The 25,101-nt window shown below is 50.1% G+C and overlaps 1 protein-coding gene across 1 annotated transcript; it reads left to right on the forward strand.

Annotated features, from left to right (window-relative positions):
- The first annotated feature begins 5,407 nt into the window (after positions 1 to 5,407).
- Positions 5,408 to 25,100, forward strand: PADI2 (peptidyl arginine deiminase 2). Its single transcript, XM_063317319.1, has 16 exons — positions 5,408 to 5,515; positions 8,192 to 8,375; positions 8,892 to 8,964; positions 9,288 to 9,349; positions 10,992 to 11,109; positions 12,476 to 12,601; positions 14,406 to 14,584; positions 15,539 to 15,642; positions 15,841 to 15,952; positions 16,677 to 16,784; positions 21,340 to 21,491; positions 22,220 to 22,364; positions 22,664 to 22,757; positions 23,438 to 23,523; positions 24,235 to 24,363; positions 24,831 to 25,100. The coding sequence occupies exons 1-16, from the start codon at positions 5,424 to 5,426 to the stop codon at positions 25,062 to 25,064; spliced, it is 1,998 nt and encodes a 665-aa protein (XP_063173389.1). The 5' UTR covers positions 5,408 to 5,423; the 3' UTR covers positions 25,065 to 25,100.
- Position 25,101: the final 1 nt, after the last annotated feature.

Below are 25,101 nucleotides of genomic sequence, written 5' to 3' on the forward strand. Positions count from 1 at the left end.
GTGGCCATTTCTGGCGTTACATCCATAAAAGGAAATAAAAGCCTTTTTACCGCGTGGGATTAATATCCTTCATTATTTTCATTATTATGCACGTGATTATTAATATTAATATTGCCATGAGGGGCCCAGGTGCTGCAGAACAGGCTTAGACAAGGGAAACCGAATTAAAACACGTGAAACGGAGTTAAAACGCCTGTTGCAGGCTGCTTCGCCGAGGCTAAGGGACAGAAAACAGTGCCCTCCTGTGGCCATTTGTGGCGGTACAGCCATTAAAGGAAATAAGCGGCTTTTTACCGCGTGGGATTAATATCTTTCATTATTTTCATTATTATGCACGAGACTATTAATATTAATATTGCCATAAGGAGCCCAGGTGCTGGGGAACAGGCTTAGACAAGGGAAACCGAATTAAATCACCTGAAACGGAGTTAAAACGCCTGTTCCAGGCTGCATCGCCGAGGCTAAGGGACAGAAAACAGTGCCCTCCTGTGGCCATGTGTGGCGCTACAGCCATTAAAGGAAATAAGCGGCTTTTTATCCCGTGGGATTAATATTCTTCGTTATTTCATTATTATGCACGGGATTATTAATATTAATATTGCCATAAGGGGCCCAGATGCTGCAGAACAGGCGTAGCCAAGGGAAACCGAGTTAAAACACGTGAAACTGAGTTAAAACGCCTGTTACATTCTGCATCGCTGAGGCTAAGGGACAGAAAACAGTGCCCTCCTGTGGCCATTTGTGGCATTACAGGTATAAAAGGAAATTCCTTTTTATCGCATGGCATTAATATTCTTCATTCTTTTCATTATTATGCACGTGATTATTAATATTAATGTTGGCATGATGGCCCCAGGTGCTGGAGAGCAGGCTTAGACAAGGGAAACCGAATTAAATCACCTGAAACTGAGTTAAAAGGCCTGTTGCGGGCTGCATCGCCGAGGCTAAGGGACAGAAAACAGTGCCCTCCTGTGGCCATTTGTGGCGCTACAGCCGCAAAAGGAAATAAACGGCTTCTTATTCCGTGGGATTAATATTCTTCATTATTTCATTATCATGCACGTGACTATTAATATTAATATTGCCATGAGGGGCCCAGGTGCTGCAGAACAGGCTTAGAGAAGGGAAACCGAGTTAAAACACGTGAAACTGAGTTAAAACGCCTGTTGCGGGCTGCATCGCCGAGGCTAAGGGACAGGAAACACTGCCCTCCTGTGGCCATTTCTGGCGTTACATCCATAAAAGGAAATAAAAGCCTTTTTACCGCGTGGGATTAATATTCTTCGTTATTTCATTATTATGCACGGGATTATTAATATTAATATTGCCATAAGGGGCCCAGATGCTGCAGAACAGGCGTAGCCAAGGGAAACCGAGTTAAAACACGTGAAACTGAGTTAAAACGCCTGTTACATTCTGCATCGCTGAGGCTAAGGGACAGAAAACAGTGCCCTCCTGTGGCCATTTGTGGCATTACAGGTATAAAAGGAAATTCCTTTTTATCGCATGGCATTAATATTCTTCATTCTTTTCATTATTATGCACGTGATTATTAATATTAATGTTGGCATGATGGCCCCAGGTGCTGGAGAGCAGGCTTAGACAAGGGAAACCGAATTAAATCACCTGAAACTGAGTTAAAAGGCCTGTTGCGGGCTGCATCGCCGAGGCTAAGGGACAGAAAACAGTGCCCTCCTGTGGCCATTTGTGGCGCTACAGCCGCAAAAGGAAATAAACGGCTTCTTATTCCGTGGGATTAATATTCTTCATTATTTCATTATCATGCACGTGACTATTAATATTAATATTGCCATGAGGGGCCCAGGTGCTGCAGAACAGGCTTAGAGAAGGGAAACCGAGTTAAAACACGTGAAACTGAGTTAAAACGCCTGTTGCGGGCTGCATCGCCGAGGCTAAGGGACAGGAAACACTGCCCTCCTGTGGCCATTTGTGGCGTTACATCCATAAAAGGAAATAAAAGCCTTTTTACCGCGTGGGATTAATATCCTTCATTATTTCATTATCATGCACGTGATTATTAATATTACTATTGCCATAAGGAGCCCAGGTGCTGCAGAACAGGCTTAGCCAAGGGAAACCGAGTTAAAACACGTGAAACGGAGTTAAAACGCCTGTTGCAGGCTGCTTCGCCGAGGCTAAGGGACAGAAAACAGTGCCCTCCTGTGGCCATTTCTGGCGGTACAACCCTTAAAGGAAATAAACGGCTTTTTTCCCGTGGGATTAATATCCTTCATTATTTCATTATCATGCACGTGAGTATTAATATTACTATTGCCATACGGAGCCCAGGTGCTGCAGAACAGGCTTAGCCAAGGGAAACCGAGTTAAAACACGTGAAACTGAGTTAAAACGCCTGTTCCAGGCTGCATCGCCGAGGCTAAGGGACTGAAAACAGTGCCCTCCTGTGGCCATTTGTGGCGCTACAGCCATAAAAGGAAACTGCTTTTTATCGCACGGCATTAATATTCTTCATTATTTTCGTTATTATGCACGTGATTATTAATATTAATATTGCCATAAGGGGCTCAGGTGCTGGGGAACAGGCTTAGACAAGGGAAACCGAATTAAAACACGTGAAACTGAGTTAAAACGCCTGTTCCAGGCTGCATCGCCGAGGCTAAGGGACAGAAAACAGTGCCCTCCTGTGGTCATTTATGGCGCTACAGCCATTAAAGGAAATAAACGGCTTTTTTATCGCGTGGGATTAGTCACGTGAGGACGTTGATGCTGCAGCGGCCATAAATGCAAGGATTGGTTGTAAGTTGGGTTTCTTCAGCATCGTCATAAGTCCGAACCATCACTAAATAACTGGTCGTTAAGCAAGGACTACCGTTAGTAATATAGGTTAGCAGAAAGGAACAGAATTCCTAGGATTCATGGGCCACTGTGAGCTCCTAAATCACACATAATATGTATCATCGTGTTCGTGACCATCCTGGCAGCTACACTTGGGAAACACATTAACCTTGGTTAGTTTTGCAGTGGTTTAATTGAATGTGCAAGCCGAAAAGATGGATTAAGCATTTTGTGCAAACAAGCCCTTTCCAAGTATTAGGAACCAGGCCATTGTAAGTACTTTTTTCAGCAAACATAGTTAAAACAAATTTGGCTTATGCACCATTGGATTTGCACATTGTTCTAAACCTGGTTTACAGAGCCAGTTTATTGAACCAGTGGTTCACACCATACAGTAAGTGCAAACCAGGGTCACTGTGCTTAACACAATCCAAGCAATATCTAGCCCAGAGTAAATTCATGCAACTTGAATAATATGGAAGAAGAAAAGAACAACTTTGATTTTAAAATGTTGCTGTTACACAGGGAAGGAAAAACCAAAATAATTGGCTGGGGGTGTCTCTTATGGTGCCCAGCCTTACATTTGTTTCAAGCTCCGCCATAAAGCATTAAATCCAGCCCAACTATTTTTAAAAGCCATCTGTTTCTAAGAATGTGGAGGCTCCGAAACCTCTTATCCCTTGGATTTGTGACACTCTTACTTCTGATTAATCCATTTTTTTGACATTTCGAATGCTAATACCATGAGAAATAGTGGGTGGCTGGAGATTCTAAGCATCTCAGCCTCTGGCCATAAAAGGGAAAAAATGCTACTAGTCCTCAGGGAAGTTTGCAAACAGAACCAGTTTATTTCCAACATGATGGTCCCAGAAAGCTGTTTTAAAGGAACTTGCTTAAGCTAAGACTGCGAGAGGGCAGCTTTTGTGAATGCACCCTGACATGACACACAATGTTGTGATTAATTTTTTCACATTTAATTTAATGCACGCACGCACTGCCAAATAGTCTTAGTGGGGCTGAATTCAAAACTGGGATTTTGCTCCAAGCCTCTGCAATACCTGAAATCTGTTCAAGGGGAAGCTGCCTCATCGTAAACCTGGATTCTTCTTAACTGTGGTTTGTTGATTCATATATTCTGCTACACCCAAGGCAAACTCAAAATCATTCTGGCTTAGCAGAACAGGTGAACCTTGCCAAGGTTTACTTCTTTGCCTTTCTTGGCTGCTTGTCACCCACTCTTTGGATCCCAGCCACGAAGCCGACATTTCTGAAATGAGCAACCAGCAAGATAATTGCAGCACCTTATTCCCCTTAACACAGGTTAAGCTGGCTGTGAGGATGAGCCCTTTCGATCCCGGGCAGCTGCTGGTTAGGCACAATTAAGCACGTTGCAGGCTCGTTCCTTAGGAAGTTGGCAAGGGGGCTAAAATTCAGCAGGGGTCCATGGCCAGCTCGCCTAGCACTGCCGTGGGGTTTCTTACAGTTTTCTGTTCTCAGCCTTTCGCCCCATGAATCCCCCCCTTTTCAATACTCCCCTCCGATGCCCATATATCTTAATTAAAGTATCGTGTTATCCACACGTTGGGCTCTATTTTTAATCTTGAGCTTGTGCAAGAAGGCATGCGTGGTGGGGGGGTGCAATCCAGCCCCTTGGAAAGGTGTTGGGTTAATGACTGACTGACTGACTGACCTCCCTCGCTGGTCTGTTGGCTGCTTTTGCCCCCCCTAGCTTCTTCTCCAACCACACCGCCCCTGTTTAATTAAACCCACAAATGCTTTTTAAATATATTTGTTAAATAATGTTGACTCGACAAAGCTAGAGGTGACTTTGGGAAGGTCTCAAACAGATCTTATTGTGAGAGCTGGTTGCAAGGAATCTTTACAGGTAGACTGCTTCTAGGCGGGAGGATCTATTCCTTCCCCTCCTAGCAATGGAGGGGAAGATAAAGTCACCCCCATGCCCCAAACCAACCGTAAGGCTGGCTGTTGGGGGGAAAGAGAGGGGGAAGGGGGAAGCCGAAGGGGGAATTAGGGGAGGCAGGGGGTGGATTATCTCAAGGGTGGGAGGAGTCCTGTTGCTGCTGCTCCAAGGGAGCCAAATCTGAGGCTGGGAATTATGGCAGCTGTAGTTCCCACAGAACCAGGGGGGCTTAAAGGGGAAAGAAACATTAAGTTGTAAACCCCACCACCACCACCCTCTTCTGCATTATAGGGACGGCTAGGGCAGGTCCGAGATGCTGAATTTCCAAGAATAAAAGGCTCAGAGGAATGAGTGCGTTCCCCCATTTAAGGACACCCCCCCTCACGGATAATCCACCCGCTCCGAAGGATTGCCAGCAGCTTTGCGAGGGCAAGGTTAAGGTTAGGGCACCGGCGGGCAGGCGAAGCCCTCTGCAGCTGCTCAGAGGCACTGCCGCCCGCCCCATCCTCCGGCTGCAGCAGAGCTGCGCCCCGCTGCCCGGCCGCCGGCTCACGACGCCTCCCGAGCTGCGGGGGCTGCCCGTGTCCTTGGCTGACGCCCCTGGGGCGGGGCCGGCCGGACACGCGGGGACTGGCCTGGGCTGCCGGGCACTCAGCTGCAGCGCCGGGACGGACGGGACGGAGAGATGCTGCGCGATCGGACGCTCCGACTTCAGTTCGGCCACCGCATCGAGGCCGTCTGCGTGCTGGGCACCCGGCTCTCCGTGGACGTCTTCGGGTGAGGCGGCAGACCCGGCTCTTGCACGACAGCCTGCTTTTGGCGCCCACCCGTCCCAGCCCGTTGTTCCCCCCACCCTCTTTCCCTCCAGTTTTATGGAGCCCCCTCCCCGCTGTCATGTTAAATGTGCATCCTTCCGTAAAAGGGAATTTCCCCCTTGTAAACATCGTTCCCCTCCCCTCCCCTCCCCCCCAGTCTTCCACTCCAGACTGCACCCCACAGCTTACACCCATAAATTTAACTGTCCTGAGGCTGCACCCAGCTCCTCAAGCAACCCAAGAGATCTTTAACAGCCCCTTCTTCAGCACAGCTTTTTCTGTGACGTCTTAGTTTTCCTTTGCCTGCCCCATGCACACCTCCTTGTATTTGTTAGCGGTATTCGCTTCGGAGATGAAGTGGGGCGCTTGTCCGGCTGCGGCACCGAGGGGGGACTTGTCAGAGGCTCCGTCTGCACAGGGCAGCCTGTCTTTCTCTGAGTCTTAACAAGGTGTCAGGCATTCAGCTCCAAATCTTCAAGACGCCAGTGGCATTTGGGGGGCCCTCGTTAGCTGGCCTGGCCTGGCTAAAGGGGCTAGAAATAGGCCCTGGCGCTTGGCAGCTTCCCTCTGGCCACCCTGATCCAGGGAGACCAGGGGTGAGTTAAGCTGCTTCTGCTTAGAGGAACACCCCTTTGGAGGATAAATGTCCTTCCAGGAGCCAAGGGCTTGATTTTGGCCATGGGGCACTCTGGCCAACATTCTTCTGGAGAACAGAGGAAGCCAACAGAGGAAGAGGTCCTGGCTTGGGACTTCACTCTGGTGGTGCACGGTGGAAGGAAGGAAGGAAGGAACAGGACACCCGTGTTGATCAGACCAGCTCTCCTGAGATCTGCTCGTACAAGAGGTGAAACCAAGAAGGTCACTTTTAGCTCCAAGAAATTGCTGGTGATTCCCAACCAGGGCTGTTCATCCCAAGCTTCTCAGATACCCCGCAATGAACACCTGTTGGAAAGAGAGAGTCAAGCCCTTCTACATAATACCCTTTTGTGTGTCGCTAAAATAATGGTTGTTTGTTGGCGAGGAACAGCTGGCACTCTGCATCTGCCCAGGGATGTCTTTGTTGGCCTTTCTTTGAAAATGCTCTGGGCCTGAACCGGCCTGAGGTCCGGTTCCTCCGCTGACCTTGGTAACCGCTACAGGCGGTCCTTTGTTCGTTTACCCAAAGAGCCATTTAGACGAGGCTGCCTGCCAAGGCATTTCTGGTGCCACGGTCTTGCACCTATTGTGTCTCTTTGTTTTCAACAAAGCTTGCAAACACGAGTTAAGTCAGAGAGGGCTTTATCGCTCCCTGTGCAGAATAATGCCGCTTCTTTCCTACTCCATGTCTTGATTCTCCCCTAGTCACTTTTATTTATTTACCTATCCAGAATTAAGCCTTTTCATCCCAGAGCGGTGCTAAGCTGGTTGATAAGGCTGACTTGCCACTATCTACTTTATGGTGCTAAACATGGCCAGCTGCAAAAGTAAGATTTACGGTCTCGCAAAGAAGGGCCACGATGAGATTTGCAAGCAGCTTTTGACATCTGATGCTCCAGCCTTTATCCAAACATTAATATGATTCCCTTGGGGAATGTGGTCGGAATGAATCCACAGTTTTCCCTCCCTTTGGTTTCACTGAGTATCTGGAGAACCTTCTTCAGAGCTTCGTCGGTGAGACTTCCTTTCGGCGTTAAAACCTCCAGAATTTGGAACACAACCGGATTCTGTGCTGCAGATGTCTCCTACGGTGCATACCTGCTCTTGTTCGCTGTCAACTTCTTCCTTGCCAGGAGCAGAGTCCTGCATCCAACGTGGCTCCCCAGCTGCCCCCATAAAGGGCATGGCTATCAGGGCACTTAAAAATAGATGTGGGGAGCCACGGGCATTGCGAGAGCTAAGAGCCGAAGTCTCTTTACAGAAGTCCTTGCAAGATGTGCCTCCGTCATGCTTCGGGAGCAACGCTTACCATCCTAGGCCTGTGATGGTGGAAATGAATTTGGACCTGGCTTGGGAAGAAGAACAGAGATTTAACAGGAGGGAAGGAAGAAGGGAGCCCTTAATGGGGACTTGGAGAAGAGATGAAGAAAGGGTGGGGAAGAAACTCAGAACAACCTGCCTGGACCGGCATCAGATGAGACAGGGAAGAGCTTGGCCAGGCTTTCAGCGTTCTGTTATTCTGCCTTAACTGCAATAAGGAACATTGCTGGAATCCCTGCGGTGTCTGCTTCTTGCCTACCTGCAAGGGCTGATAAATGAAAGGAGAAGAGATTTAGGAAGCAACTGTAATGGGCTGTGAGAACAACCTTGGGAGACAGAAGGAAGAGCAGCGCTGGTCAGATAAGAGGTCTTTCAGCCCAGAGATGGAATGGGGAATGGAGGAAGCGTCTCCAAAGGGACCCTCCCCAGCTCTCTGGAAAGTAAAGGCAAGGGAGGGGGAAATGCTCTCAGACTCGCAAGATTGACGTCAGCCCTTGGAGATAGTCCAGACAGGAAGCCAAAACCATGAGCGTTAATACTACCTTTATTGTAAGGCTACAGGATCTTACTTAACGATTAATTTTCCAGTCCGGATGGTGGCCGTAAGTCGAGGACTACCCATATCCTTTCTCAGTGGCCGCTGGAAAGCCGTCTTCCGTTTCTTCTTCTTCTCCTGTTACAGGGCAGCTCCCCCTGAAGCAGTGACTTTCAGCGTGAAACATTCACAGGGTGTCAATGTTGAGGTTGTTAGCCAGGACCAGTCGGATTTTGCACCTGCCAACGGGGCTAAGCAATGGCCGCTGGATCCCAGGACACTCCTGCAGATCCAGATGACCCAACCCAGCGTGGAGACCAATGATAATAAAGTAAGACCCTTGTCTAACCTTTGTCCCTGGTGTGTCTGGACCACTGTTTCTCAACCTTGGCCGCTTGAAGATGTGTGGACTTCAACTCCCAGAATTCCCCAGCCAGCATGGCTGGCTGGGGAATTCTGGGAGTTGAAGTCCACACATCTTCAAGCGGCCAAGGTTGAGAAACACTGGTCTGGATAATTATTTTAAACTGGGTTATAATGGAAGTGTTACAAGAACTTCAACAAGCCATTACCGATGGCCAATCTTGGCGAAATCTGGTCTGTTGGATCACCAAAACTTGGAAGGGACTGGACAACTAAACAGAAAGTGGTTTTAAGGTCATTTTTAAATATTTTATGACCGCCTTTCTTGTTATCAGATTGTTTTATGTGTGGGTGTGGTGGTCCAAAAACCTAATTAAAAAAAAAAGCAGAAATTGGCCCAGTCAACCAGCAGTAATAGTGAACATCATCGGGTGCAGTGTGTTAAAGTTTTAACCTGCTGTTGTACTTCCCTCTTCCTCTCCAGGTATCTGTAGGCTTTTATGGCGAGAATGGAGATCAGCCTATAAATCAGGCTGGCATTTTCCTGACTGGCATTGGTGAGCATGTCCTTTTTCCCCTCCTTGGTTTTTCCCTGTAGCAGGAGACCTTTGAAACCCTGTTTCCTCTCGCGAAGTGTTACAGCTTTAATTAAAAAGGCCGGGGCCCTCTGAAGCTGAGCAAAGTGCATTATTTTCATTGCAGAAGAACTGGGACCCTCTGCTCTCAAATTATTCCCAGTTGGTAAAATATTTTGGGGCCCTTGGATTAAAAGGAATTTTTTAGGGCTCGGTGTTGAACCCGGCTGGCTGTTAGCTCTGCCTTCTTCCCTCTCTTTGCATCCTTGAAGTGGAAGGGAACTTGCAAACTCTTTGCTTTCTAGGCATTTCCCTGGATGTTGACGCAGACCGCGATGGTGTGGTGGAAAAGAACAACCCCAAGAAGGTAGGGTCAGCAAGGTGTTTGAGGAAGGAAGGGGATCATTCTGGATCCCAATCCTTCCTTGGCCACAAATGTCTCTGGAAAAATCCTTTAGGAGTGACGCTTGCCTTTTCTGGCCCTTAAAACAGACACCTGAATGCTCCATTTCACAAGCCCAAACGTTAAACTGTTCCTATTTCTATGAATGGAGCCAGTGATGGCTTCTCCTAAACAATTTTGCGGTGCTTGGATGCTCATAAAAGAACTGGTAACCATGTTCTTGCTTCTTGCTTGTTGTTCAATTTCCCTTTGTGGGGCTGGGGAGAACGAGGGAGGGTCTTCCGTGCCTCTGTTCTCAAGGGGTGTTTTATCTCACGCTCAGAATTTTTCTGCAAACCCTGTAATTTGTCTGTTCCATCTCTACCCCACCTTCCCTCGGGTTCACAGCAGCATCTTCTCATTTTGACCCCAGCAGCAGTCTTGTGAAATGGGTGGGGCTGAGGATACGTCCCTGGTCCAGAGTCCCCCCTCCCAAGCTCCTGAAAGGTGGCTTTCTCTGAAACCAGCAAGCAGAGGGGGCCAGGTTCAGCTGGGGTCAAGCCTTTGGAGCCTGCCAGGTATTTAAATCAGCAGGGTCCACCCACTTCTTGGGAAAGGCTGGGACGCTCCGTGCCTGCTGTGTTTGGCCCCCTGAACGTAATTTGGCACCCGACGTCTTTTCAGGCCCCCCTGCTGAGTTAGTGATTTCCCTCGGTTATGTTACTCTTCTCTTTTAAAGCTCTGTTTCTCTTGGACTGAGACACCTCCAGAGGATAAAGTGGAAAGGTTTACAGGTAGTCCTCAACTTACAACCGTTCATTTAACGACGGTCCGAAGTTACGACGGCCTCGGAATGAGTGATTTACAAGCGTCGCAAAAGTCACACACCCACACACCCACGGTCACATGATCGCATTTTGGGCGCTTGGCAACCCGCTCGCATTTACGACCAGTTGCAGCATCCTGCAGTCACGTGATCACATTTTGTGGTGTTTTTTTGCCATTTTCCAGCAAAAAAAACGCCCATTGGGGAAGTTGGATTCACTTAACAACCGCTGTAAAAAGGGTCATAAAATGGGTCCGGTCACGGGGTGACTTGACTTATGACCGCAACCACTTAGGATGGAAATTCTGGTCCCCATTGTCGTAAGTCGAGGACTACCTGTACCTGGTTTCAAGGTGCACCCAGACACTGTATGTAGACAGCAGGAAAGATGATCTTGGTGATGCAGGAACTCTTCTCCAGGCAATTCAAGCCCACCTCAATAAAAGGAGTTTTAGCTTTTCTGTGGAGTTGATTTCCTGGCCTGGTTTCCTGGTGGGGCTGATACTGTGACCAGGGACACCATCCTGGACCTGAAGGACGTAGATAGGACAGAAGATCCGGGGAGGGCAGCTTCCTTAAATCCTGACCCTCTCTTGTGCTTCTGGAGCGCGCCAGCTTGTGTCGCCGTGGCTTCACGGTTGGAAATGTTTTAGTTGCCCCATGGAAGTGTGAACGCTGTTGATATTTACCGTGAATGGAACACGGAGGAACTTTTCCAAATGTTTCCCAGCCTGCCCCCTGCGTTACGGATAAATCCCTTGCCCAAGCCGACGTGCTAAACTTGAAATTTTGCCCTTCCAGGCGACGTGGACCTGGGGCCCAGACGGCCAGGGTGCCATCCTGCTGGTGAACTGCGACAAGGAAAGTCCGTTCAGTATTGCTGAGGACTGCCAGGATGACAAAATATTTTCCAGGGAAGGTAGACAACGATGGGTTCCTTTGGGGCCGTTCTGGGAACTGGAAAGCTGATGGAGATCCAACCGCTAATGCACAAAACCTGAACTCCGGTTTTAAATGCAACCAAGTGGTTTCCAGTCAGGGAAAGGAGAATTGGGTCCCAGGAAAAGCCACCTGCAGTTTAGCAGGAAGGAAAAGGCCAATTTTAAGACATAAACTTAACGCTGATGAAGCCGTATTGCATTTTTAGATACTGGTAGTCCTCACTTAACAACCATCCGTTTAGTGATGGTTCGGACTTATGACAGTGCTGGAAAAACGACTTGCAACCAGTCCTCACACTTATGACCATTGCAGTGTCCCTGCAATCACATGATCATGATTTGGGTGCTTGGCAACCGGTTCATATTTATGACCATCACAGTGTCTCATGGTCGTATGATCTCCATTTTCTACATTCCCAGCTAGCTTCTGACAAGCAAAATCAGTGGTGAACTGCATGATTTGTGTAACCACCATGTGGTTGCTTAATGACTGCCACAAAAAAGGGTCATAAAATCGGATCGGATCCACTTAGCGACTGCTTCCCTTAGCAACCAAAATTCCTGTCCCAATTGTCGTTAAGTGAGGACTACCTGTAGAGAAGGAAGGCTTTCAAGACCTAAGAATGGCAAGTTGAATTCCAGGCCCAGTTGTGTGGTTGTTAAGCGAGGACTACCTGTCCTCATGCACATTTCTGTTTTTAAAAAGAGCCTTTAGTCCCTCCAGGAATAAAAATGCCCTCGCTATGCAACGGGGGAGAAATCAGCAGGCAAATTCTTTACATTTCCTAAGCAGAAAACCATAATTCTTGTGAGGAAGCCACAACTAATACAATCACTGCAGAACTTTATATGGCAGAAAACACGAGCCTCGAGCCCAGAGGCAGGAGCGTGACACCGAAAGGCCGCTGTGGAGAAAATGGATCCGCTGAGATGAACAGCAGGGTGTTGAAAGGCGAAACGGAGGCAGGGTTTTCCTCTGACTGGCACGCTGGAGATGCCGTCTCGGGGCCCTGGCGGTTCCAGGAGCATCTCCTGCCGGAAACTCTTAAAAGCCCGGCCGTTGGGTCCCCCTGTGCCATGTGGACCAAATGTTTGTGTCTGCAGAAAGGGTTGGCGCGTGCTTTGAAGGCTTCCAGCAAAGCTGGAGATGGGAAACTAGGATGTCCTGAGAGGCCACAATTAGCTCTGAGAAACAGGATCCAGGGCTTGTCATGCGCTGCCGGCTTTGACAAGCCCCAGACAGAGTGCGCTGGTTCTGCCTTGGAGCTTTCTGCCTAGGAAGGCTGTCAAGGGCCGTCTTGACCTGTTTTGCTTCCTCTTCTTTCTTGGGCGCTGGACCCCCAGATCTGGAAGACATGTCCCGCATGGTCTTGAGAACGCAAGGCCCAGACCGGCTTCCTGCTGGCTACGAAATGGTTCTCTACATTCCGATTTCTGACTCGAACAAGGTCGGGGTTTTCTACCTGCAGAGTAAGTGCGTTTCCTTCTGCTTCGCCTGAATGGTGATACGTCCTGGCTGTTCCATCCTGGTGTACAACGGGCCGGCTGGGTTCCCACAGCACCCTTAACCAGGACTGTCAAAGACCTGGGTCGCCTCATCAAGACTCCCTTGCCGTTCGTTTCAAGTGCCAGAGCAGCAGAGGCATCATTTTTATCTAGAGCGGGTAGATAAAGCCAGCCCTGGAGGGGCATTCCCATGCTTTAATTCCAGCACCTGCAGCTGATTTGTATCAATGACCAACTTGGGAATAAACCCCATTATTCGGATGAACCATCAACTTACCTAATTAGAAAGGATGCTGTGAAGTTGGCAGCAACCCGGCCTCTTAATTGGCATCCAGAGAGGGCCCCCTGAAAACTTGACCCCAGCAAATTGAGGCAAAATTGCAGCTGATGTGGGGCAGGCAGGGGGCGCGGGGTGAAAATCTTCACATGCCATTGGAATCGCTTTCAAATGGATTCCAGGGGGCCGCCCCAGTTTTCTTTCTGGGATCCAGATGGGCCTTTCCTATTATTTTCAAGAAAAAAAAAACAGGGCAGGGGGTTGGACTAGAAGACCTCCGAGGTCCCTCCCAACCCTATGATTCTATTAAAGACACTGGAGGAATGCCAGAATTGTGGAAAAAAGAGTTGTCAAGTGGGTGGAAGGATGAGAAGTTGCTGGATCTCCCACCTCCTTCGAAAAACAGGAAAAACCTCCTCTGAGGTCAGCTCAGCTTATAGCTCATGTGGCTTTGTGGCAATACCACGGAAGTGGTTTGCCCTGGCCTCCTCCCGTTCTGTTTTTCTTTTTTAATTATCTCCCAGTCGAGGGATTTCCAGACGGTTTCCCATCTAAATGCTAAGCGGGGCCAGCCAGGTGAAAGGTCATAAAAGTCTGCAAATCAGTTGACCACGAGGGCTTAAGGGTTGGTTGGTTGGTGATTTATTTCTTTGTTTGTTTTCACGGAAGAGGAGATGGCGGGTAAGTCCATTTTGGTCAACAGCCACCTTTCACAGCTGCAACGGGATACCCCGGTGGCCGCATTGCGAGGGGATCAGGACATCTGAGCAGCCTAAGGCTCAGAGCGCGTCCATGTGCCCTGTCTAATCCTCAGGCGACATCTCTCCTCTCAGTGTCCTTGGTGAAACGTTCCTGCAGATTATACAAAGGCCGTGAGAGGGGACGACATGGAGGCAGAGGAACAAAATGTTGGCAGGGGCTCAGGGGGTGGGGGGTGGCCCCCAGAAGCATCATCTCTGCAAGGCGGCTGTGCTGGGGGGGTGGCTTTTCTGCAGAGACCCGTCTTCATTTCCTAAGCGTGAGGCTGAAGGACAAGAATGATCTGAAGTTCACTGAACTTGTTGGAGGGCCCATCTTCTGGAAATCTGGCAGTCGCCGCTGGTATCCCCAGAAACACAGTGGCCTGCCTCAGTTTCCTTTCTCAGAAGTCAGAAAAGCGTCTTTCCTTTCGCAAGTAACCAGAAACCAGAGAGTTTCTGGTTTCGCTGCTTGGACAAGCCGCAGCAGTGAGTCTGAAGCAAGTGTTGTCCATTTCCATAGTTGTAGGAAGCCTCCAGAACCCTTGGAAAAGAACTGGGTTCCTCGACACACGTGGTCCAGGGCCGTCACGAAGGTCTGACCCAGCAGAGTGCTGGACGGCTTGGGGCTCGGGGACAAGAGCAGACCCAGCCAATCGTGGCCCGTTCGGTGAAGTTGGGTCAAAACCAGCAGAAATGTAGATGGTTGTTTCCGAAAAGCCAACACCTTGGGTCTTCCTTGCTCTTTCTCCAGACCCGTTTTTTGGCCAGCGCTACATCCACGTCTTGGGGAGGAGAAAGCTCAGCCACGTGGTGAAGTACACGGGGGGCTCTGCCGAACTGGAGTTCTTCGTGGAAGGCTTGCGTTTCCCAGACGAGAGTTTTGATGGACTTGTCTCAGTCCACGTCAGTCTCCTGGAGCCGGTGGTTGAGGTGCAGCTCCCAAAGAGCGGGGAGAAGGTGGTGGGGTGCAGAGGATGGCGTCGGTTTCCCTTTTGTCCTCCCCACCCCAAAGGCTTTTGAAATAGGGCTTCCTTAGCAAAGCTGGGGCTGAAAACGTTAAGGAGCTTCATGAATCCCGCGAAGCAGAGAAGAACTGTGGGCTTCGGCTTTCTTACTGTTCCAGGCTCCCTTTCCTGCCATCTTAATGTATCGCTTCCTGTGCCCCTATCTTGGCAAGGGATGCCAACGCAAGAGTTGGGCCTGCCCCCCAAGTGCCATCCTCCCTTTGCCAAGGGGCCCGCTTGCTTTCTCACCATTCAGCCCGCAAAGGGCCCCCGTACCCACCCGGCTGCTTTGAGAGCCGTATAAATTGAGCTGGGAATGGAGGCTGACTTTACATTTCGCTGGCTGCCGCCTCGGGTTGCCGTGATGCTTGAAATGCCGCCCGGGGCTTTCCTGGGGCTCAGATGCACCTCTGTGTAAAAATGCAACTTTTATTAGCCGTCTGCTAGTTCGGCTTCTCGTTTCTAGCCACCCCACTGCCTCCATTTCGTTTGCACGACCTCCTGTGTGAACCTTTCACAATCCCCCAGAATCTTCCCTCTTCCTCTGACCATTTCTTTCCGCCATCCGAACGCTGGTTGTTTTTGCTTTCTCCTGCCAGACGGCAAAATTTAGCCAATTAATGACGTTTGCAAGCCTAAATCCTGCCAATGAGCTGTTGGGTTATTTATTTATTTGACCCAGACACCGCCTGACTCCGGTCAGCTCTGAGCGGCTCAGGTTCTTCTGCATTTTCCCCTCCGCCCAGTGACTGAGCCGTGGGGTTTTATGGTATTAAAAAAACAGACTCTGTCCTGGCCTGTTTTACCTGGGCATGCAGGATGATTCAAATGCCCCAGTGGTGCGTTTCTTTATTCTTAAAGGAAACACATTTTCTGACAGGGTATTCCACAGACCCCGATCTTCACCGACACTGTTGTTTTCCGGGTTGCACCGTGGATCATGACCCCAAACATCTTGGCACCAATCAGCGTCTTTGTGTGCAGGTAAAGGACCAAGGGGGAGAAGGACTGTGTGTATTTGTGTGTGTGTTTATTCATTAAATTTGTATGGCCACCCATCTCAACAAGTGACTTTGTATCTCCAACTCTTTTTCTGGGAGGACTGAGTGGGCAGGGCCAGGTGTGGGCCACGTTCAAGGGTCTCCCGCGATGCCTCATTTGCTGTCCTTCCCTCCCTGCCAGCGTCAAGGATAACTATCTCTTCCTGAAGGAGATCAACAGCTTGGTGAGCAAAGCTGGGTGCCAGATCAGCGTTTGCTCACGGTACATGAACCGTGGGGACCGATGGATGCAGGTGGGCACCGGTGGCTTGTGGCCAAATGCATTTCTTGCAGGCAGATGTGAATTATCCTTGCATTTATTTCAATCCTGTCCAAGCAACTCTCCATTCAATTTTTAATTGATTGATTTTGATCATGTGCCCTCCAGTTGGTGTCAGCTCTTGGTGACCACATAGGTAGGTTTCCTCCATGATGATCTGTCCCTAACCTGGCCTTCCCAACTGTTTGTGGGGTTTCCCAAATGCAACCTGGAGATCAGTGTTTCTCAAACCTGGCATCTTTAAGACAGATGGACTTCAACTCCCAGAATTCCCCACACCCAGCATGGAATTCTGGGAGTTGAAGTCCACCTGTCTTAAAGGAGCCAGGTTTGAAAAACACTGCTTTAGATCAACAACCCTCAAAGAGACTAGGACTACAACTCCTAGTATCCCCTAAACTTGGGGCCCCTCTTAAGAAATTGAATCAGTAATGAAAGAGCTCTCCCCTCCTGAAGTTCACAGTGGGATGACGCCCAACATTTCCAAGTTAGTTTCAACCCAAAGGAACAAAATGTCTCGATTTGTTGTGCTGAGCTTCATTTCCAGTATCTCTTGCATCTGTCCCGTTTGCTTCTTCTCCAGCGCCTTTTCCAGTGTGCCTTCAATCCCCCCACCCCTGGCTTCCTCCCAGGACCCCACCCTTTTCAACCCTAGAGAAGGTGCAACGTCCTCAGTGCTGGTTCTCCTTCTTTGGCAGGATGAGATTGAGTTTGGCTACATTCATGCGCCCCACAAGCGGTTCCCGGTGGTCCTGGATTCTCCACGGGACGGAGGCCTCAAACATTTTGCCGTCAAAGAGATTTTGGTAAGTGCCGTAACTCCTGGATCCTCTTGTAAAGAAGGTTAAAAGCACGCAGGTCCGTGGCTAAAAGATGCACATCAGTTGCATTCCCAGCATTCTCCAAAAAAGTTCCTAGTGTGTGATAAATTTGTATTAATTCCTGGAGCTTAATGTCCATCTTGGCCTGTGGGAGAGTACCTAGAAATCCCCTTTCTGCTGGATTGAAGTTTCTATCCAAGAAGTCTGGATGTTGACACTCTAAGTAATATATCCAGATAGGTATCTATCCCATTTATGCTTGTCCAGCAGAACCCAAAATGAGAAGTGATAGAATTCAGAGGTCTCACTATTAAATTTCCCTCTCTGCTTCCAAGTAGCCGGTTCACCACTGATCCCTGGTCAGGTATTCTCTGTTTAAGTCATGGCTGGGCCAAGGGACTCAGCTGACAGGAATAGCCAAGGCAGAAAGAATTGGTGGTGTTGTATGTGTGTGTGTGCAAAAAATGCAAAAAAAAAAAAAAGGGCTTTGTGCCTCTCAAATGATGGTGGTCACCCCTGTCTGATGTCAGTAGCTGCGTATTTCTCTCCTCTGACCTTGTGATGTGAGCGAAGGACTCTGGAGCAGGCAATCCTCAATTGCAAAGACATTTTAAAAATATTATCAAGGGGTTAAGCAGCAGACAGCAAAATCTGAATAAAAAAAATAAAGTTTTAATTCTGCAGTTTCACTCTGAGACAGCAGGGTCTTCGGCATTTGTTCTGCCTGCCTTCGATGGAGCATAGCCAGGACTGGCACCTTAGTCTTAATCCTATAAATAAAGTTTTACGGCCTCTTAAATCCGCAGGAGATTTTCTAACTTTTCCCAGCAATCGCAAATCCGCAGGGAACCAGCCCCAGTGATCCTTCGGTGGCAAGAGAACTGTTTTCAAGGTCAATTTGTGGCATTCAGAAGTGGAACGCACGAATTGGACGCTCATATTTTAGGGATGGCGTACGCGGCAGACTGTCTGCCAGGAATGGAGATGGTGTCCGGAGAGGCCCCCGTCTTCCCCCATCGATGTCAGCTGAGGACTCCTGCCCTCAGGCACAAAAGTGCTGACGTGGAGAAGTTCCTCCAAATTCTGTAGGGGCCCCAGTATGGACCCTGAGAGGTCTTGGCACCCCCGAAGTTTGGGGGACCCTGCGCGTTTAGTCCAATCTCCTGCCGCAAGGTGCCAGAACTTGCTGTTTCCAAGGCGTAGCTGGTAACTGGAGCCAAGAGCGAGCCACCGCTAGTGTTACATCAGGAGCGCTCCTTTTCCATATGTAAAGGCCAGTCATTCTTAAATGTGGTACGCTCCATCATTTCTCATGCCTCCGATGAGGACAGGCACTCCTAGATTGGTCATGGAGATAGGAATATCCCATTGATCTCTGGCTCACTTTGCAAAAATTCAGCTTAGCCGAGGGACCTCAACCCTGAAAGCCTCTATCTGCCTCCTGCAGTTTGTCTTTCAAAGCTCAAAGCCGTTTGAAGAAAAACCCAGATGCCCAAGAAGTTAAATATAAAATATTCCTACCTTTTTATTGTATTATATTTCCCCTCCCCACCCCCTGCCTTTTTCCCTTCTCGTTTTCCTGATGGGGCAACTTAGCAAACCCTTTCACCACCGGCATGTTAAGTGCCCGCCCGTAAGCCTCTAGAGAGGCCCTTAATGGAAAACGAGACAAGGAAGAATTAATTTCTCAGTGGAAGAGGATTTGGTAGAAATCAGGATGGTGTTTCAGAACTTAGCACATTTTTAGCAGTCTCAGTTGGCTGTTTGGGTGCACCATGAGCTCTTGCCTTGGGAGGGAACAGCAAAAGGTAGTGCCAAGCAGCATTTTTGCCCATATGGGCACTATTTGGCCATGGCGGGCCAGAGACTTCGGACTCTTGGGTTGTTGCCTTCCAATTTTTGAACAACTTCCAGCAACTGTCCTGGGCATCCTGGGAGCTGTAGTTCAGCAGCCAATGGGGGGATTTGCCCAACAAGTAAAACACACGTTTAACCCCCACGGACAAATTTGAGGATTCTGTGCAACTGCCTTTGAAGGCCGTGTGGGGTTGCCAAATCCCTAGGAATTTGCAAGAAGGCTGAAAAAGAACAGAGGAGGTAAGTAAGAGGAAGGGGTCTTTTGCACACCTCTTAATTAAGAATTAGAATTAATTATTTTTAAACTTGAGAAGCAAGCAGAAACCAAGCCTGTAACTCCATCTGAGAGATGATGGTGCAAGGCATTCCCAAATCTCCTGGCGACGGCCCTCCTTTCTCAAATAGCTCCTGCCATGTGCACACCCGGGCACATGCCCAGTGCCAACCAGATGTGCCCACCTCAGCTCTGAGGTGAAGATGTCGAACTGCCACTGGCTGCCAATCTCCTGGAGCCTGTGGTTGGCACTCGATCTTGACCCACATTCCTGGCAGGACGAGATGCCCTTCTCTGCTGTGCCAGCAGCCCAGTCCAGTAGATGGAATTACACCCTGGCTGCATGGGCTTAAGCAGCCTACTTCACAGCAAAGCCACCCTGGCACCTGGGCAGGTCTCAGTTTCAAAGCCTTTTGTGCCCATCTCTCTTCTTCCTGCAAGAAGAAAAGACCTCGGTACGTTTGGGCCTGGCGTTTTGAGGGCAGAGGCAGCAGTCTCCCTTCATCAGGACTAGTGGCTTGACTGCAGGGGACAACCGGGATTGCACAGGATCCAAACAGCCAGGCTGTGAAGCAAGGAGCGTGTGCCCCTCAGTGGCCCAGCAGGGCACGACTGGTGGCCCACTGGATCTGTGTCCCTTTCTGGGGAGCTCGGATTTCCTTGGCTTTGCTTGGTTTGTCTGGAAAATTTCCAGAAAGGGTCTCCCAACATCACAGTGTGTGAAAGGGCATTTCTGCAAACATTTACTTGGGGTAAGCTGTCCGTGGACAGGAGGAAGCCACAGCTCTGAAGGAGGGAGGCTGTTTTGCACATGGACTGCTGCAGATGTGATCCCCGGAGAGCTGGGAATGGGGCCTGCCAGAAGAGAATCTGGCACAGGATCCTTGGTTAGAAATGCCAAGCGCCGAGTGGTTCCTGCTATTTCCATCCATGCCAGGCTAAATCAGCCTCATCTTTCTGGATAAGGTGGGTTTCCCACACCAGGACCCTCCAGGGGTGTTTAATTCAACTCCAGCTTGTGTGAGACAAAGACCTCGCTGCTACATGGCTGGGAATAGCATCTCCTGTTCCTAAGGACATCTGAGAAAGCCAGGCATCGTCTAAAACTCCCCAACGCTCTGCTCTCTCTGGAGGGAGGCGTGGGTGTTTGGATCCCCCTGCAGACTTGCTTTCTTTCATCTTCAAAGAGTGAAATGAATCCGCTGGCGCAGATCTGCTCCTTCTATATCCCTCCATTGCTGATCTGAATTCAGGGGAAATCTTATTTTTGCAAAATGCATTTCTCAGCTGCTGCTGGCTTTTGACTTTCGGCCCTTTTTGGCTTTCTTGCCACCCCCAAGAGCAAAGCTGATTGGACTCGTTCTGCTCCCTTCTTGGTGGGGAACGGATCCTTGGGGGCAATGGGTCCACTGAGTGGGGCCTTACAGGCAGGACAAAGTACTTCAAAAATAAATATTAGCAGGAGCGTTATCTTGCCCCTCTGCCCTTTGAAGAAGCAAAGGTCTTACTCCCCCCCTACAGCTTTGCTCTGGGGCACACCCCAAATCTCTTAGAGATTAAAGGAAGAAGATACAAGAACGGTGAAGGGTAAAGACAGTGGGGTGCAGAGGGGGAGAGAGATCACTGGTGGAACACCCGAATGTATTTGTGAACCCTCCAAGATATTGTTCTCAAGGGCCCCCCAAACTCTTGCCATTTGTTTACACCGAGCCAAGCCCTCCCCGCTCCTATTTTGGTTTCCTGGACGGGCATCGTGTTATCCCTGCTGAGCAAATAAAGCAGGATTCTGCATGGGAGGTCAAGGGTTGCCTCCGAAAGAACTGACTTGGTGTTAAATGGCTCACAGATCTGGAAAGAGTCCCGTTCCTTGTGTAAGAGGGCCGGGGGTGGGGGGGCAGCTGATGGTATCTGGTGGAAAGGTTTGGGAAGGACTTGTACAATGCGATTTCCCATCCATCCATCCCATCTCTCTATCCATCCATCCATCCCATCTCTCCTTCCTCCCTCCCTCCCTCCCCTCCCTTCCTTCCTTCCTTCCTTCCTTCCTTCCTTCCTTCCTTCCTTCCTTCCTTCCTTCCTTCCTTCCTTCCTTTTCAATCCCACTTCCCATAAAATAAACAACAATAAACAACAAATTATGAAAACAGTTACTATGAAAGCATGAACCTTAAAAATGGATGGGAGGGGGAAAAAGAGATTTTAAGGAATCTTTGTCTAAATTTCTCTGGCCGGACAAAGGCCCCAGATCAGCATCGCTGTGCTTTGGCCAGTGTGATGGGGGTGCAGGATTCCCACCTGGAAGCTGCAGGGTGCCTGGCCACGCAGCGCCAGGGCCGGAATCCCTGTGCCCTTCGGGGAGACATCTGCTGCGAAAGGCCTCTGGCGATCCATCTCGCTCTCCTTCCGCAGGGCCCTGATTTCGGCTACGTGACACGGGAGCCCCTCTTTGAGACCGTCACGAGCCTCGACTCCTTTGGGAACCTGGAGGTCAGCCCGCCAGTCACGGTCAACGGGAAGGAGTATCCTTTAGGGAGGATCCTTCTGGGAAGCAGCTTCCCCACGTAAGCGAGAAAAGGTTTTCAAATGCGCTTAACTCTCTTGGTTTAGGGCAATCTCCCTGGGCTTCCTCTCAACCGGATGGATGCCAGCTCCCATCGTCCCCAGAAAAGCATGCTGGTTTGGAACGATGGGATTTGAGATCCACCACATCTGGAGAGACCCAACTTGGGTACGCTTGCATTAGCCAGTGGTCAGCATCCTTACCGAATCCTCACTTTCATTTTTCCCCTTTCCAAATCCTGCCATCTCACCAGTCATCAGTGTCCAGAGGTAGACTGCTTCTGATCATGGAGTTTCCATCAGGCATTGATAGAACTGCCCACCATCATGATTTTTGTCATGGCCTCCTTCTGCGTAGGGTTCTTGGAAGGAATGGGAGTGATTCCGGTTGGCTCTCTTCCTTTTGCGCTGCATGCGTAACTGAGGCAAATATACGCTGGGTTTATTTTTATGTATATTGTCATGAGACACTAATGGTCTTCCTTCCTTCCTTCCTCCATCTTTTCTCTCTCCTCCCTCCCTCCCTCCCTCCATCTTTTCTCTCCTTCCTTCCTCCCTTCCCTCCTCGCTCCCTCCCTCCCTCCATCTTTTCTCTCTCTCCTCCCTCCCTCCTCCTTTTCTCTCCTTCCTTCCTCCCTTCCCTCCTCGCTCCCTCCTTCCCTCCATCTTTTCTCTCTCTCCTTCCTCCCTCCATCCCTCCCTCCTCCGCATGGAATCCAAACCCTTTCAGCTCGGGGGGGCGCCGAATGACCAAGGTGGTCCGCGATTTCCTCTATGCCCAGCGGGTCCAGTCCCCGGTGGAGCTGTATTCCGACTGGCTGACCGTCGGCCATGTGGATGAGTTTGTGACGTTTGTTCCAATTCCTGGCAAAAAGGTGGGAATGCCACAGTTCGGTTTCAAAGCCTTGTTTCCCTGCATTCACCCAGTCGGGGCAAGATGGGGCACCTGCATGGCGCTCTTCTCTGCTGGGCCTCAAAAGAGCTGCTTCAATGGGGTTGTCTACCCCAGAGGTTTATAATAATAATAATAATAATAATAATAATAATAATAATAATATATTAAACTTGCATGCCACCTGATGCCCAATGCCTGGGAAGCAGAGAGGGTCCCATTCCACCCTGGCAGCCTGCCCTCTGCCCGAATCTGACGTGGCACTTCCCACCTTTCCCCCAGCAATTCCGAATGCTCATGGCCAGTCCTTCCGCCTGCTACAAGTTTTTCAGGGAGAAGCAGAAAGAAGGCCACGGCGAAGCCACCATGTTTAAAGGTAGGTGGCCTCCAGCCAGCATGTGTTGGCATCCTGGTTTGTGTGCCAAAGCCGGGATGACCATCAGCGTGGTTCTGGCTGGCGGCCGTGCAATCTGCTGCGAACCCTTACGGAGGCTGGCTGAAAACCAGATGTCCTGACGCGAAGTTTCGGGGTGGGATTTTTGGTGCCCGGTTTCATCCTCGGCTCCGGAGCAGATCCGTGGGGCGGCAGCTTTTCCAGGAGTTGTGAGGGTGGTCAGCTGGAGCAGGGCTCCGTCGGTGGCCACGGTGGGAGGGCTAGAGAGACCCACTTCATGCCAGGCAGGGCAGTGCCTGGAGCAGATGGGACTGGATCCCGGGCGGGTGACATCTTAGTGCCCGACAGCTGGGCGGGCCAACTCTCTTCTTTTGAGAAGGGGATGAAGGGTTCACGCCAAATAAATCACCGCACTTCCCAAGCTTTCTCTGGACTCGGGGCCGCCTTTCCGACAGAGACCAGCTGCCAGGCTGGACGGACCCTCCGTGCTGCCTGGCTGTGGCCTCTGCTTCGTCTGGGCTGCCCTCCTGGCCTGGGGCAGGTGGCTTTGGAGGAGGGCAAAAAGGTGGAGAGTATTCCTTGCGGATCCCCCATGGTGGACATCCACACGACAAGGAAGACGACAGACGCCCAACCCCTTACTTCTCTTTCCGCCTCTCCAGGGTACTCTGGCACAGACACAAAACGGGTCACTATCAACAAGGTCCTTTCCCACGAAATCATGGTGCAAGAGAACCAGTACGTGCAGGTGAGGCTTGGTGAGGGGCGGGGGACATTGCTTTGCACCCGCGTCTCTAAATCACCTTAGGGTTTGTTTCTCATTATAAAGCACCTTCTAACTTCGGTTGGTAAAAAGAGATTAAATGAAACCATCATCGGTGGGGCAATATATGTCATGAATTTGGGGGAGCAGAGAATAGGTCTCCAGGTCTAAAAATCCAGGATACGGTGGGGATATGGAAGTCTGTCTGCTAATGGGGCCCGCACCTATCTTAAATATGGTTTTCCAGGACTGAAATGTTCAAGGTAAAGTCTCTGTTGGAAGTGCGTTTTGGATGGGGCAGTAAAGAATGAACAGGATGGATGGATGGCATTTTTGATTCCCCCCGCCCCGCCCTTTAAGGAGATCAGTCAAGCAGCCTCAACATTTCCCCCACCTCCATTTCAGCCTCATAACAACCCTGTGAGGAGGGCCACCTTGTAGTCCCCCAGGGAATCTCATGGGGAGGGTGAGATTTGGGAGGCGAACTGTGCGGTTGGCCTTGCCTGCAGCCATCGAGGGGCATGTTTAATAGTTTCTCCTTCTTATGACCTGTCTGAAAACTCAGCTCTCAGCTTTCAAGGGCAAAGTTGTGATGATCATCCCGGTAGGGGCCCCTGGAGGGCCCCATCTGCTAGAGAAGGCGGTGGCTCTGTTTTGGGGCTCCTAATTTGGATCTGGCCTCTGCTTTTTCAACAGAGATGCATTGACTGGAACCGTGATATCCTCAAGAAGGAGCTGGGCCTGGGAGAGAAGGACATCATTGACCTCCCTGCACTCTTCAAGATAGACAAGGAAGGGAAAGCCATGGCCTACTTTCCCAACATGGTGAGGGTCGGGCCTGCTTGCCAACCCCCAGCCAGGCCTGCACTCCCCCACCCAGCTGCTCCTTGCAAAAATTTGGGGCTGGGTGAAACATCTGTCTGGGTCTTCCTTCGCCCCCTCTCATTTTTGTAGTACGTTGGCTGAATTTTCTTACTGCAAAACACGATTTGCATCCGCACCATGCAGACGCTGGGTTCCTGAATCAACCCGTGTTTGGGCTTGCATGATGGGCGGGGTGGGGAAAGACCACCAGGAATGGTAGCCTTGATGGAGCTGAAAGGGACCAGGGGATGCCGCTGCTGCGAACTCGTCCTGGGCTTGTCTCATCTTTCCTTAGCATGGTGTGCAAGCCCTGCACCTGCGATGCATCAGTTGCTTAGCACGTGGTCTTGGTTTTGCGAGAAAAATAAAATAACCGCCAGGCCCTTGGCGCTGAGACCTTCCTTCCACTCTCCCCTCTTCCCTTTCAGGTGAACATGATTGTGCTCTCCAGAGATCTGGGCGTCCCCAAACCATTTGGGCCGATCATCGAGGGCGAGTGTTGCTTGGAGCAGCATGTCTCCTCCCTGCTGGAGCCCTTGGGGCTGACCTGCTCCTTCATCGACGACATTTCCTCCTACCACAAGCAGCTGGGAGAGGTCCACTGTGGCACCAACGTCCAGCGAAAGCCATTTGGTTTCAAGTGGTGGGACGTGGTCTTCTGAGAACTTCCTCCTTAGAAAGCTGGGGGGGGGGTTCAGA

The sequence above is a fragment of the Candoia aspera genome, chromosome 18, assembly GCF_035149785.1.
Source record: "Candoia aspera isolate rCanAsp1 chromosome 18, rCanAsp1.hap2, whole genome shotgun sequence".
In the NCBI taxonomy this organism is placed as follows: domain Eukaryota; kingdom Metazoa; phylum Chordata; class Lepidosauria; order Squamata; family Boidae; genus Candoia; species Candoia aspera.

Bases quoted from the DNA above. Each gene is read 5' to 3' on its own strand.
- PADI2 (XM_063317319.1), top strand. From the start codon at position 5,424: ATGCTGCGCGATCGGACGCTCCGACTTCAGTTCGGCCACCGCATCGAG. The intron at 5,516-8,191 runs GTGAGGCGGCAG...CTCCTGTTACAG, and splicing joins CTCTCCGTGGACGTCTTCGG to GGCAGCTCCCCCTGAAGCAG. The intron at 15,953-16,676 runs GTGGGCACCGGT...CTTCTTTGGCAG, and splicing joins GTGGGGACCGATGGATGCAG to GATGAGATTGAGTTTGGCTA.